This window comes from Pipra filicauda, unplaced genomic scaffold (assembly GCF_003945595.2).
Source record: "Pipra filicauda isolate LSUMZ 115617 unplaced genomic scaffold, ASM394559v2 scaffold50_size3627746_pilon, whole genome shotgun sequence".
Classification (NCBI taxonomy): Eukaryota; Metazoa; Chordata; class Aves; order Passeriformes; family Pipridae; genus Pipra; species Pipra filicauda.
In genome coordinates, this window is record NW_024104654.1 from 2,671,736 (window position 1) to 2,683,774 (window position 12,039).

Genomic DNA, 12,039 nt, shown 5'->3' on the forward strand with positions numbered 1-12,039 from the left:
GCAGCGTGAGCCATGGCTGGGAGCCGGCCCTCGATCTGCCTGTCCATATCTTCCGCTCCTTTTCGGGCTTCTTTTTAGACCAGAAGAAAATGCGGTGAGACTCCCCTCCCAGGAATTAGAAGAAGACAACTGGGAGCAGATGGGAGGTGGTGGAGAGCAGTGAGGTACTAGCTACTCCTTGGAGCCAGGAGGTCTGAGGTTTTATTTTGGACAGAACAGGTTTGCCAGTGGAGAAAGACAAATCTTCTCCTGCCTTCTCACAGCCCCAGAATAAAGAAAGGTGGGAGCCTTGGCTGGTTACCCGTCAGGCCAAGAAAGAGCTTGGCGCTTGCCTGCTTTGGACTACTACATTTTCTAGCATGAAATGTCGTCCACAAAGCACCACGGCCCTGCAGGGATGTGTATAGTTATGGCCTCACAAACAACAAACCATCTGCATGGGCCAACATCACCCTGTGTGTCTGCTGACTGACAGAGTTTGCAGGATTGGGCTTGCCACAAAACACAGGCTGAGGGAGATGGTGGTATGGGGTAATCACCCCACTGCATCTCACCATGGAAGGGCCTGAAGCCGGCAGGGGGAATAAATCAGCAGGACTAGTTGCAGAGACGGGAAGACGTGCCCACGGGGCATGCATCATCTCCCTGCTGAGGTTATGTTTTAATGCTGGGAGATGTAGGAAATGAATCAGTGAGGAAGGCAATGAAGACACCAGAGTTTATATTGCCCTTGGGAGATGGGGATAGCCCGGGGACTCGCTGGTGGCAAATGTGTGCAAACCATTTCACAGCTGGAATTTGGTGTTTTGCTCGGTTCGTGTTAGTGGCTCTTTCCCGCCAGCTGGGCCGGGAGGGCCAGTTTCCCGAGGAGCGGCGTGTCTTTGGGAGACGGCTGGAAGGCCAGAGAGCACCCCCTGCCTCGGGGTCTCGGCCCGGCCGTGCCTCGCTGCAGAGCCGAGAGCGGGGAGCACCGCGCTCCCGCTACATCTCGCACCGGGCGCTGCTGGTGCCGAGGGAGCGAACAGGGGCCTTGCGTGCTGCGGGGAGCGTCCGTGGGCGGACGGGGGGTGTCCTTGGCGGGGAGGTGTGATAACAGTCGAACTCTGAGCTCCCTTCCAGGGAGCGGGACGGCCCCCGCCCACGCCAGCCGGGACCGCGCCGCCGGGGCCGCGCCGCCGGGGCCGCCCCGCATATGCCCGCTGCCGGGTCGCTCACGGCTCCCGTGACCGGATCAGACCCCGACTCTCCCAGGTGGGACATGCCAGCAAAGTCCGGGCACAAGCGCTCTGCAGGTGGCCGAGGCGCGCTGGTGGGGCTTTTCTTCCCCGTGGCATTTAAAAATGATAAAATAAAATAATAAAGTAAAATAAAGTAATAAAATTCAACCAAGGCTATTTCCTTAGCCAGTAGATGTGTGCCGGAGGCCTCTGGTCGCAGTTCACCAGAGACTTCCAAGAGAGCTGAGCAATGCCAAGCCCATGTAAACAGGATCAGGGAGCGCGACAGGGATCAGCCTTTGGTCCTCCCGCGTCGGACAAACCGAGCGTCTCCCCAGGAGGATCTGGCCACTGGACCCGAGCGGCTGCGATCGCACTCACTGGCCTCCGGCTGCATGAAGCTTCTGGTGTATAGTATTATTTATCATTATTTTTCCCCTTCTTTTCTGCTTACGTTCCTACTTCCTGAAGGGGAGCAGGGCGATGTGAACTCAGGCCTGACAGCACCTGTGCAAAGAGGCAGGGCCGGCCGGGGCCGCAGGGGCGGCCCGTGGCGGGTGCTGGTGCGGGGGCGGCGGTGCCCTGGCTAGACACCAGGTGCCACCTTCCTCCCCGTCTCTGCATCTAACCCGCTCCTAGAGGCATGTGCTTAAACAAGACGAGTATCAAGCCCACGATAAAAGTATTCTGCAACGTAATCTACATCAAAGCCTCGGGGGCTGCCGGCTTGAAAAGATCCAAGATGTTTTCTAAGTCCTTATCATGTCTGTGCTTAGGGGGAGTCATAAATTCCACAGGTCGGACTAACACACGATTCCTCCTTCCCTTCTCTCCCCATGGTCACCAAAGGGCTTTCAAGCGGGTTTTTTTTCCCCTTCCTTTCTTTTTTTTTCTTTTTTTTTTTTTTTAACCTTACAAACAAAGCTCCCGGTTCCATGTCGTTAAGGTCCTCCCCCATACTCCACCCCGAGATTTTCCTAAGTCACGGAAAAATAAAATCTTTAAAGAACAAAACTATTAGAAGTAAAGACGATGAATCCGCATCCCCACAAGGGTCCCGCCGAGACGGAGCAGTTGGTGGAGGAGGGATCGCGGGCTCTGCGCGGCACTCGGTCTTTCCCGAGGCTTATGGGGAGGTGTCTGGCCCAGGACGGGGTTCCTCTTGCTATGCTGCTCGGCTCATTATCCCCCAGTCCGCCCCAGCCCCGTGGCCCGAGGCGACGGTGAGCGGCGGCTCCGAAGCGAGGTGTCCTCTCCAGACCCGGGCACCAGCCGCGGCCTGCCCCCTGGCATTCCTCCGCAGTCATGCCACTGCCCTGACTCCCCCTCGGAATAATGTCGGAAATTATTTTTTCAGATCAAGACGTAAGGCTGAAGCTGAAGGAGGAAGGCGGGGTGCCCGGCGTCTGCCCAGCGGTCATCGTGGCGGGGAGGGGGAAGATACTTCCCTGCAAGCAGTGTCAGGCACTTGTCAGGCACTTGTCAGCTTGAGAGGCGTTGTGTCACATTTCCCCCTCAGGATCTAACGAAATAGGGAAGAAAAAAAAAAACCACACCAACACAAAACACGAAGGAAGCAAAGAGGGAGATACCAGGCCTTCGCCCGCGCTCTGGTGTCGGAGTCCGGTCCCGGGATCCTCTCTTCTCTCCCAGAACTGCAGCTCTGGGCCAGAGTCGGCGGGAAAACCTGAGATGAAGGCAGCAGGGAGCGGGCAGCTCCCTCCTCCAGAACGGAGAGGAGTAAAAGGGGGAAACTCGGCCGAGAGAGAGACCTTCTCTCCCCACTCTCCTCGGGAAGTCTCGATCTCTGGGTAGGTCAGGAAAGGGGACAAATCCTGTGCCAGTCGCAGGGAAAAGAAGCCCGACCAGCGTCACAGGCATGTAGATATGCGCGGCTCAGGATCCCTCTTATTGTAAGACAAGAGGGTCCCGGCGCAGTGTATCCTCACCCCTAGCAACCAGGCAGATCGCTGGGACAGGTCGGGTCCGGGGGGCAGCTGTTCGGCGGCGGAGGATGCTCCAGAGCATTTATCCGCGGGGGAAGCGGGACTCGTCCCCCCCCCCCCGCCGGCTTAGGGTAGGGGACGGCTGGTAGGGCCGGTCTCCCCAAGTCCTGCCTGTACTCCGGGGGCAGCTGGAATCCCTGTCCGAATGGCAAAGTAGGTAAGCAGAGCCGTGCGCTCGCTGCGATGCCAGGTGATTGCGGTGCTGCCTCGGAACCATGTCCTGCTCCTTCGCCGTCGTCCCGGGACTCTCATCGACTCCGCGGCCGACGGCCTTCATCCCGGCCAGCATGAGCTGGCGTCAGGTCTCACCCCGAAACGCTACCACCTGCCTGCCAGGGATTCACTGATGGAGCCTTAGACACAGAACCGGCCTGTTTCGGGGCAGGTCAGGATTGTGGTGCGTTTTTAATACAATATGTTGAGAGTTTTGTCATTTTAATGACCCCTTTCTCCGTTTATGGCATCATCAAATTCACATCTGCATAGATCGGCTCTGTCGGTGCTTATCGGGACAGGCGGTTACATTGAAGGTACACAGCATTTCTTTTCCACAGTTACATTTCAGTCTCCTGCTCAGAGAGCTCTGGGGGCTTTAAGTCCCACTCCCTCTCCCTCTCGCCACTGCTGGGGCGGGGGGAAAGTGTCATAGTAGGAATGAGCAACAGGGAGAGAAATCCCTTCAGAGAAGGCGGCTAGCAGGCGTTCCTGCATCTCTGCTGTTGTGTTGCTGTTATCGTAGGCTCGCATCCGCGGCAGTCAGCGACAGCCTAAGGATGACAAGTGACAGTGTGGGCGCAGGCACGGCTGTGTGGAGGGTGGGGGTACCCCGTTCCTCGCATCCGGGGTATCCATAGCAGCTCCGAGTGGGCCGCCCTTGGTCTCTTCCCCAGGAGCGATGCTCCGTCCTTCACCTCTTGAGCGTCCCGGTCTCACAGGGCCACTGATGATGGACCTCTCTGGATATTTAGGAAGAGGTAGCTGAATTATTCCCACTGGCATTAAAACATGGCTTTGCGTCAGCCCCACGCTCAGCGCCAAAGGGCCCAGTAAAATGGGGTGGAAGGAGAGGGCAGATTTTCAGGGAGCGCGAATAGGGAGATCGGCCTCTACAGAGCTGAAATCCGCCCTCAGCTGTAAGACGCCCCGTCTTAATGACACTCCTCGGTGTGCAGAACAGCCACCCACGTGGAAGGAAATATACCCTTGGGACACGGCCACAGGGATCTCCGTACTAATACCTGGGACACGCGTGTCCGGGATAGCGCGGGGCCTGTGGGAGAGGCCCCGTAGGACCTAGCCGCAGAAGCCCCAAGGGGAGCGGGAGAGCCAGCGAGGACGGCTGAGACAGTGCTGCGCTGCTCCGGCGCTGTGTGCTGCGAAAACGGGGGCACATTCCCGTCCCCATCCATTTTTTTCTCGGCGGTTGAAAGGTTTCCTCGCTGTGTCATGAGAAAAGATGCGAATATGCAAACGTCGTCTCGCATTGTCCCCGCTCAGGGTGAAAAGTTAAAGCATAAAAGCGGCTGGGGGAAGCTGAGAGGGGGTCGCCTCTTCAAAGGAGACTGGCTGGGCCGGGGGAGCCGGCTGCCGCTTACCCGGGAACCGCCCTTCCAGGGCCAACATTTCCACAGGGTTTCCAAGGCGTCGGGGAGGGAAAAAGTGAGTGTGCGTGGAGAGGCAAGTCGTTGGGTTCCCCGCGGGCTCGGCCGCGCCACAGAGAGGGAATCGCACCCTGAGGTGGCAGGCTCCAGAGGCTGATGATTGCCCCCTTGGGGAGAACCACCCTCTGCCTCGGACCCAAGGCCCCCGCGGTCCCAAGGACGGAGGGATAATCCGGCCTTGCTCCCGCGGTGAATCCGAGGGCAGTGGGTGTTTCAGACGAAAGCACTCCCAGTCTTCGTCCTTTCCCAGACCCGGGGCCCAGCCTAGGCGCGCTCGACCTCGAAACTCTGCAGGCACACGCGGAGGAAGGAGACAGCACCCTCGGAGTGGGGATTTCTCCTCTTACCTCGCCTTCATCGCCCGTGACCGAGTGGGACCGGGATCGGGTGGGAAGCGCAATGGAAAAAGCAGTAGGCCGTCGCGATGGGGTTTGTTGCTTAAAACTACCACGACAAAATGGCTTTGTGGATTTTTAATCAAAACTCCCTCCTCTTCCGCCCCTTCCCCCTCCACCTCCCAACCCCGAGCACGGAGAAGAGCTGGTTAAAGTGCTGCCTGCAGATCGGCCGTGATACACGGCTCCCATATTCCCACCCTCGCCCTTAGATCTCCCTCTCTGTCTTTTGCAAGTCTCTTGATTTCATCCTTTGAACCTGTGATTGGAGGTTAAAGTGCACCAGGTTGCAATGGAAGGAGGAAGCTCTTAAACAATAAAGGCTTGAATATTTAGCTGTGATCAGGTCGCTGCCCTCTCCTTATCTTTTTAAATGCAAATCGTCTTTTAGGGGTAGAAGCTATATACCCAGCGCCTCTCCACGTCACCTGCCTTTGGTGTGTCTGGGCCATTACTAATAGAGCCTTGTAAACAATCGTTAATCATGTAAGGGCTGCAGGCCATTGGATTCGGACCGGGAGCGCGGAGGAGCGCGGAGCGCAGAGCGGGGCCGCGGCCCCTCCGCCTGCCCCCTCCCCGCCCCGGGCAGCCCGGCCCCACGCAGCAGGCGCGCCGCGGCGAGAGCCCCGAGCAGCATGTGGAGAGCCGCCGCCGGGGCACCGCCAGCATGTACGTGAGCTACCTCCTGGAGAAGGACGGACCCATGTACCCCGGCCCGGTGCGGCACTCGGGGGGACTCAACCTGGCGGCGCAGAACTTCGTGGGCGCCCCGCAATACGCGGACTACGGCGGGTACCATGTGAACCTCGACGGCGCCCAGTCCCCCGGCCCGGCCTGGCCCGCGCCCTACACCGCCCCGCTCCGCGACGACTGGGGCACCTATGGCCAAGGGGCACCGCCGGCCGCCGGCTCCGTCCACGGCCTCAACGGGGGCTCCCCCGCCGCCCCCATGGCCTACAGCCCCGCCGACTACCACCACCACCATCACCACCCGCATGCCCACCACCACGCCGGCCCCGCGCCTCACTGCTCCGCCGGGGTCATGCAACCCCTCAACGCCGCCAGCGTCGCCGCCAGCGCCGCCCCCGAGCCGCTCTCCCCCGGTGGGCAGCGCCGCGGCCTCTGCGAGTGGATGAGGAAGCCGGCGCAGCCCCCGCTCAGCAGCCAGGGTAAGTGCCGGCCGGGAGGAGGCGGGCAGGGGGCTGCCCCGCCGACGGCTCCACCGGGGCGCCGACGGCTCCCCGTGCGCCGTGCAGCGCGGGAGAGCTTTTTTTCGGGGAGAGCTCCCCGAAACAAACCCCCCGAGGGCCGGTCCTCGGGAGCACAGGGCTGCCGGCCTATGCCGACAGCCCATCAGCGCCGCCGAGAGCGGCCCCGCCGCGGTGCCGGGCCGGCTGCGGTAGGAGCGGCGCTTCGCCAGGGAGCAGCCGCTGCCGGCCCCGGGGGCTCTGTGCCCGGGGGGCGCTCCGACGGAACAGGGTTGAATGGCCCTGATCCCGAGGAAATACTCGCTCTTCCTCACACTGCTCCGCTCTCCTGCTTATAGCCACTTAGAAGATTTTTATAACCAATTATAGTCATATAAATCATCGGCCGGTGTCGCTCCGCATTTGTTTCTGAGTCACTGGGCGCCTGCCCTTTATTAACGTCTCCGTGCGGCCAGGCCTCCCAGGCGGCCGCCCGTCGATTCCTGCGGGCTGTGCCGTGCCCCTGGCCGGGCCAGACCGTGCCAGCGGGGCCGGAAGGTGCGAAGGCGTGCCCCGCCGGTGCCCCGGCGGCGGGAGGCCGGTCCCGGCTGCTGCGGGCAGGACGGGTCAGGCCGTGGCCGGCGCCACACTCCCTTGTGATGTTAATACCCCTGCAGACCCTCTCTTTTATACCCCCCCCCCCCGCATCTGCCAGGAGAGTTGCGTGTCCCCCACTTTGATATACGCCTTCCACGACTGCTGTCTCCTCTTTTGCCTTTTCTTTCTCTTTTTCTTTCTCTCTTTTTTTTTTAACATTTATATATATAGTGGCCAAAAAAAAAGTATGGCGACTTTGGCAGTAAATAACAACTTATGTCATTCCCCTCTCATCCCCTGCCTTGCACGACCGGCGGGAACGGCGGGGGCTCCCCGGGCGGCTCGAAGTGGGGATCCCGGTTACTCCCGAGGCCGCCGCGCCTCAGTGCCCCGGTGCCGACCGCTGGCAACAGTCATGTCCCGGGGGACGATGGCAGTGGAGCTCTTACAGGCCCGTCGCTCTTCCCACAGCAGCCCGTGGTGTTCCCACAGTTTGAGCTTGTGCGGCGGTGGCCGGTCCCTTGTCTCCATTCAAATTCTGCCTTTGGAGCCAGTGTTTATGTTAATGTGCAGAGCTGGGGGGATGAAAGCGCCTGCCGCCATTTGTTCAGTAGTGGTAATTCAAACAGAATGTGGCTGTCATTAAGGCTTTGAGAAGGGTTTTTCTTTGATAAGATCTCCTTGTCCTGCATTGTTTGGGATTGTGTTCCCTATTCACTGGCTCTAGGGAGTTTTCTCTGATCAGGCTTGTATCTTTACAGGGTGCTTTTGTTGTGGTTTTCAGAGAGTTTACCTGAACAAAGTCAGCTTGCTAGCCATTAAGCACCTTGGGGGCAGAGACTCCCCTTCGGCTCCCTGGGGAACGGGAGGGCAGGGGACACAACCAGTTAAACAAGAAACCCTCGGGAGAAAGGAGGTCACCGGCTGCGGCGATGCACTCTGACCGGCCACTCTCTGGCATCCGCCTTCGGATTTTGTTGAGATTTGAATTTTCGGGGTTCGGTTAGCTTTTTTTTGGTTGGTTGGTTTTTTGTTTTTTGTTTTTAATTGAGCGCTCAAGTTGCAAGTCACACTTCCGGGGTCTCCAAGAAACCCCTTAAGTCTCTTCGCCGACGCCGGAGCAGAAAAGGGGAAACTGGGCCGGGACCCGAGCTGTCCCCGCGGCCGCTCCGGGTTCTCCGCCCTTAGGTCGGTGTTTCTCGTTTAGAAATGGAATCCCCGGGTCCTGAAAGGGACTTTTCTTTCTTTCCGTTTTCCCCTCTCTCTATAAAAAGTTTGTTCTCGCTGGGGAAGGCAAAACAAAACCGAAACTAACAAGCGCACAATGAAGATGTCCCCGCGCAAGGCAGGGGCGTGTGGCGGGGCCAGGGCTGGCAGATGAGGCTGAGAGCCTGCGCCTGGTATGCCCTTACCTGCGGCATGCCTGGGATTTGTATCCCATTCCCCAAGGAAGTGCAGAACGTCTTCTCTCTCCTCTGCTGCGCTCAGTAGAGCCCAGGGCGGGGGAAGAGAGCAGGAAGCCCAGGAGGTGGGTGGGAGAACTGCTCCTGATCGTTCTGCGCCACAGGGGGGAGAGCCACGACCAGAGCCTTTGGCTTTGACTTTCTCAACCATGGCTTTTTTCTCCGCAGTTAAAACCAGGACGAAAGACAAGTACCGAGTCGTGTACACTGACCACCAGCGGCTGGAGCTGGAGAAGGAGTTTCACTACAGCCGCTACATTACCATCAGGAGGAAAGCGGAGCTGGCCTCCAACCTGGGGCTATCGGAGAGGCAGGTCTGTCCCACGAGTGGCTCTCCCCACGTGTGGCCGGACTGCGCGGAGGCAGGGATGCACGGGACGGGGCTGCACGGGGGGCGGAATGCACGGGGTTGGGATGCGCTCTCGGTGCGAACCCCTGAGACGGGTCACGTCCACGGTAAACTGCCCCCCCTCACTCCCTTGTCTCCCACCGGCAGGTGAAAATCTGGTTCCAGAACAGGCGGGCGAAGGAGAGGAAGATCAACAAGAAGAAGCTGCAGCAGGCGCAGCCCGGCGGCGCGGAGCCTCTCAGCCCCAGCGCCTCATTGCAGGGTCCCGCGGGGGGGGCGGCCGCCGCCGGGCTCGGCCCCGCCGCCCCCCAGTGACAGAGGCCGGGGACAGCGGTGCAGGGACTGCTGGAGAGCGCAGCGGGGCCGGGCCGAGCCGGGCTGGGGGGCACGGTGGGAGCGGCCCCCCAAGATGCACTACACCGCCCCACGGGGCCGGCCGTGTGTACAGGTGTACAGTGTATGTGTCTCGTCGTCCGGGGCAAGCGTGTCCATCGCTTTATTAATATTATTATTATTATGTTTGGGTGCTTTTTTTACCCCAGAATTTGTTAGATAAAATGGGGGCACTGCCTGTCAGTCAACCCCCGGTATATCTCAGGGATCGGTCCAAAAGACCTTAGAAATGTTGTTGGGCTAATGATGAATTTTAGCAGGAAAAAAAAAATTAAACCACTTTTTTTATTTTATATTTTATTTTATTTTCTTCTTGCAACCATTGGGAATATGCAAAATGTTCATCCTGCCCTAAGGGTCAGAACAGACAAGATAAGGCACTGTTTAAATGTTCAGAAGTGAATTGCTTAATGTCAGACACTTGTAAAAGAGCCCATAAATCCAGTGCTGATAGTCATCCAGCCAGATTTATTAGCTGTAGTGCAAAGAAATTGGACGAATTTAGTTTCTTCTGGAAAAGGTGTCCCGTCATGCTAGAGTGAGGAGCCTTGTTTGCATGTGCAATGTCCTGTTGGTTATGTTATATGCTGTTTCTCACATCCTTACATTTTTTATCTTGTTTGGAGGGGGGTTTTTTTGTTAGTTTTCCAAAGTCCCCTTGATTTTATCAGCTTTCTGTAGACAGCTCCACCAGGAGCAGAAATCCTCAGAAGAGCCTGTGCTATACCAGAGCCCACCTTGCACTTGCTATGGCCCATTTTCACACGCTGGCTAGATGGTGGGGACTGGAGTAGAAATGCCAAACAACTCACCTTAGACAGAGGTGAAAATAAGAAAAGTCCAGCTGATTGGACAGATGTCTGTGGCTGTTTGCCATATGTACTTTTTACTTATGGCTGGGAGAAACCCCACTGAGAAGTGAGGCCATGCAGACAGGTTGGGGTGGCCACATTGTTACTCCATTTGCCTTCTTTGAGGCACTTTGGTTTTTTCCTTACTGAACCTTTCTTATCTTTTTGTTAAAAGCCAAAGACAAATGCCAACAAGTATCTACAGAACTGCATGGGGACAACTGGTTTGCCAGGGCCTGGCCCTACTGACACACTAGCTCTCTCTGCCTAAGAGAACTCGGGGAAATCGTAAGGACCAGCCCCAAAGCCTTTGTACTACATTTTGGCTACATGTAGCTCCATGCCTTGCTGAGCCGGGAGCCAACAATCTGACAGCGGACAGTTGGCCATGCAAACCTGATTCAGGGCTCCTGTGCCTGTGGGAAGACCACAGTGGGAGTCAGCACCTCCAGTTCAGGGAACCTGCTTGATTTTGTGCTATGTGCATAGTCTTTGGAGTGGGTTTGGCCAGGAGACATGGGTGCAGCACCCAGGCAGTTAATGCTCATTGCGCATGGGATTGACACACAGCCCATCTTGCTGGGTCCAATGTCCATGGTTTGCTCTGGATCAGAGGGAGGCAGGAGCCAGATCCATCTTTCTTGGACTCTAAAGGGTCCTTGGAACTTTCAGGAGGAGTTGCTTCCCTGGGAACAACTAAAGCTGAGCAGCACCCAAACTGAGGGGTCTCGGCTCTGCAGCACCAGAGGAGAGCAGTTGCACCAGGAACGGCCAGGTTAGGAGGACTTTGCAGGCACCATGATCCATTCCTTCCTCTGAGGTCTCCCCAGCCATGGAGGCTCTCAGGTGGCAGCAGTCATGATGCAGCCAGGGTGCAAGCAGGCCCGAGTGGTGCCACCCCTTCGAGGATGTCCTCTGGCGCCCAGGGCCACCCCCGCAGCATTGATCCCGGCCGGCTGCTGCCGGAGCTGCTGCGCGTTGCTGCGATACGCCTGTCAATAAACCCTGTTTGGATTGTGGAGCAGAGCACAAGGTTTGTTTGTTTAGTGGTTAGAGGTTCAAAAGTCGGCATTGTCCCACTGCAAACGAGCACAAGTTTTTTCTCCCTAAGGAAAAGCTGGCTGCGGTGAGAGGAGGGAGAGATATCGGTGGGCCCTTTTATTTGCTTCCAGGAATAATTAATGGCAGTGCAAAAAAAGATGACCACGGAGTTATGAAAGACCATCAATAAGTAAATTAATCACAAAGGATCTGGGGGTGTAAGAGGTGCTGCTTAGTGTGGGGGTTTTTGCATCTCCCCATGCCTGCTGGGCTGGGCTGACATGGGACTGGCAGAATCCAGGGCTTTTTACTGCAGTGGTGGCACACAGCTGCTCCTGGCACCAGGCCAGGCATGGCAACTTTGGGACAGTCCCTGTAATCCTTCTGTAGTGTGCTCTGGGTTGCTTTTAATATTGAAAGTGTTAAAATGTCTCTTTTTTGCCTGTAGGACTTATGAGAAAGAGTTACTCCCATTGAGGTGAACTGCTTGATGTCCACGAAAGTTATATGTCTCCAAAAAGTTCATTAGATACATATAAACAGGCCCAACATGTTTTAAAAATCCCCATTCCAGATCCCTTCCTCTCTTTGTTAATAAACATTCATTTTCTGAGCTCTCTCCACATTCTTGACCATGGTAAGGCAGAACTCAAATTTCTCACTGTAAGAAGGAACCAACCAAGCAAATCATATCCACACCCAATCTCAAATATGTCCCCACTCCCATCACCAAACAAGCAAACCATCAACCTTCTGGCTTCCTTGCTATTCCTTGTGTACCATAAAGGAGTGTAAAAAGGCACAAACTTATTTATTTGGGTGGATATTTGAGGCATCTGAATCAATCCAGTGGCTGGACCATGACATTGAACCAGAAGT

General features: G+C 56.9%; 1 protein-coding gene across 1 annotated transcript; it reads left to right on the forward strand.

Moving 5' to 3' along the window:
* Positions 1 to 5,946: 5,946 nt before the first annotated feature.
* On the forward strand, positions 5,947 to 9,561 carry CDX2 (caudal type homeobox 2). Its single transcript, XM_027727205.2, has 3 exons — positions 5,947 to 6,448; positions 8,695 to 8,840; positions 9,023 to 9,561. Exons 1-3 carry the CDS (start codon positions 5,947 to 5,949, stop codon positions 9,188 to 9,190), a joined length of 816 nt encoding a protein of 271 aa, XP_027583006.1. The 3' UTR covers positions 9,191 to 9,561.
* The last annotated feature ends 2,478 nt before the right edge of the window (positions 9,562 to 12,039 follow it).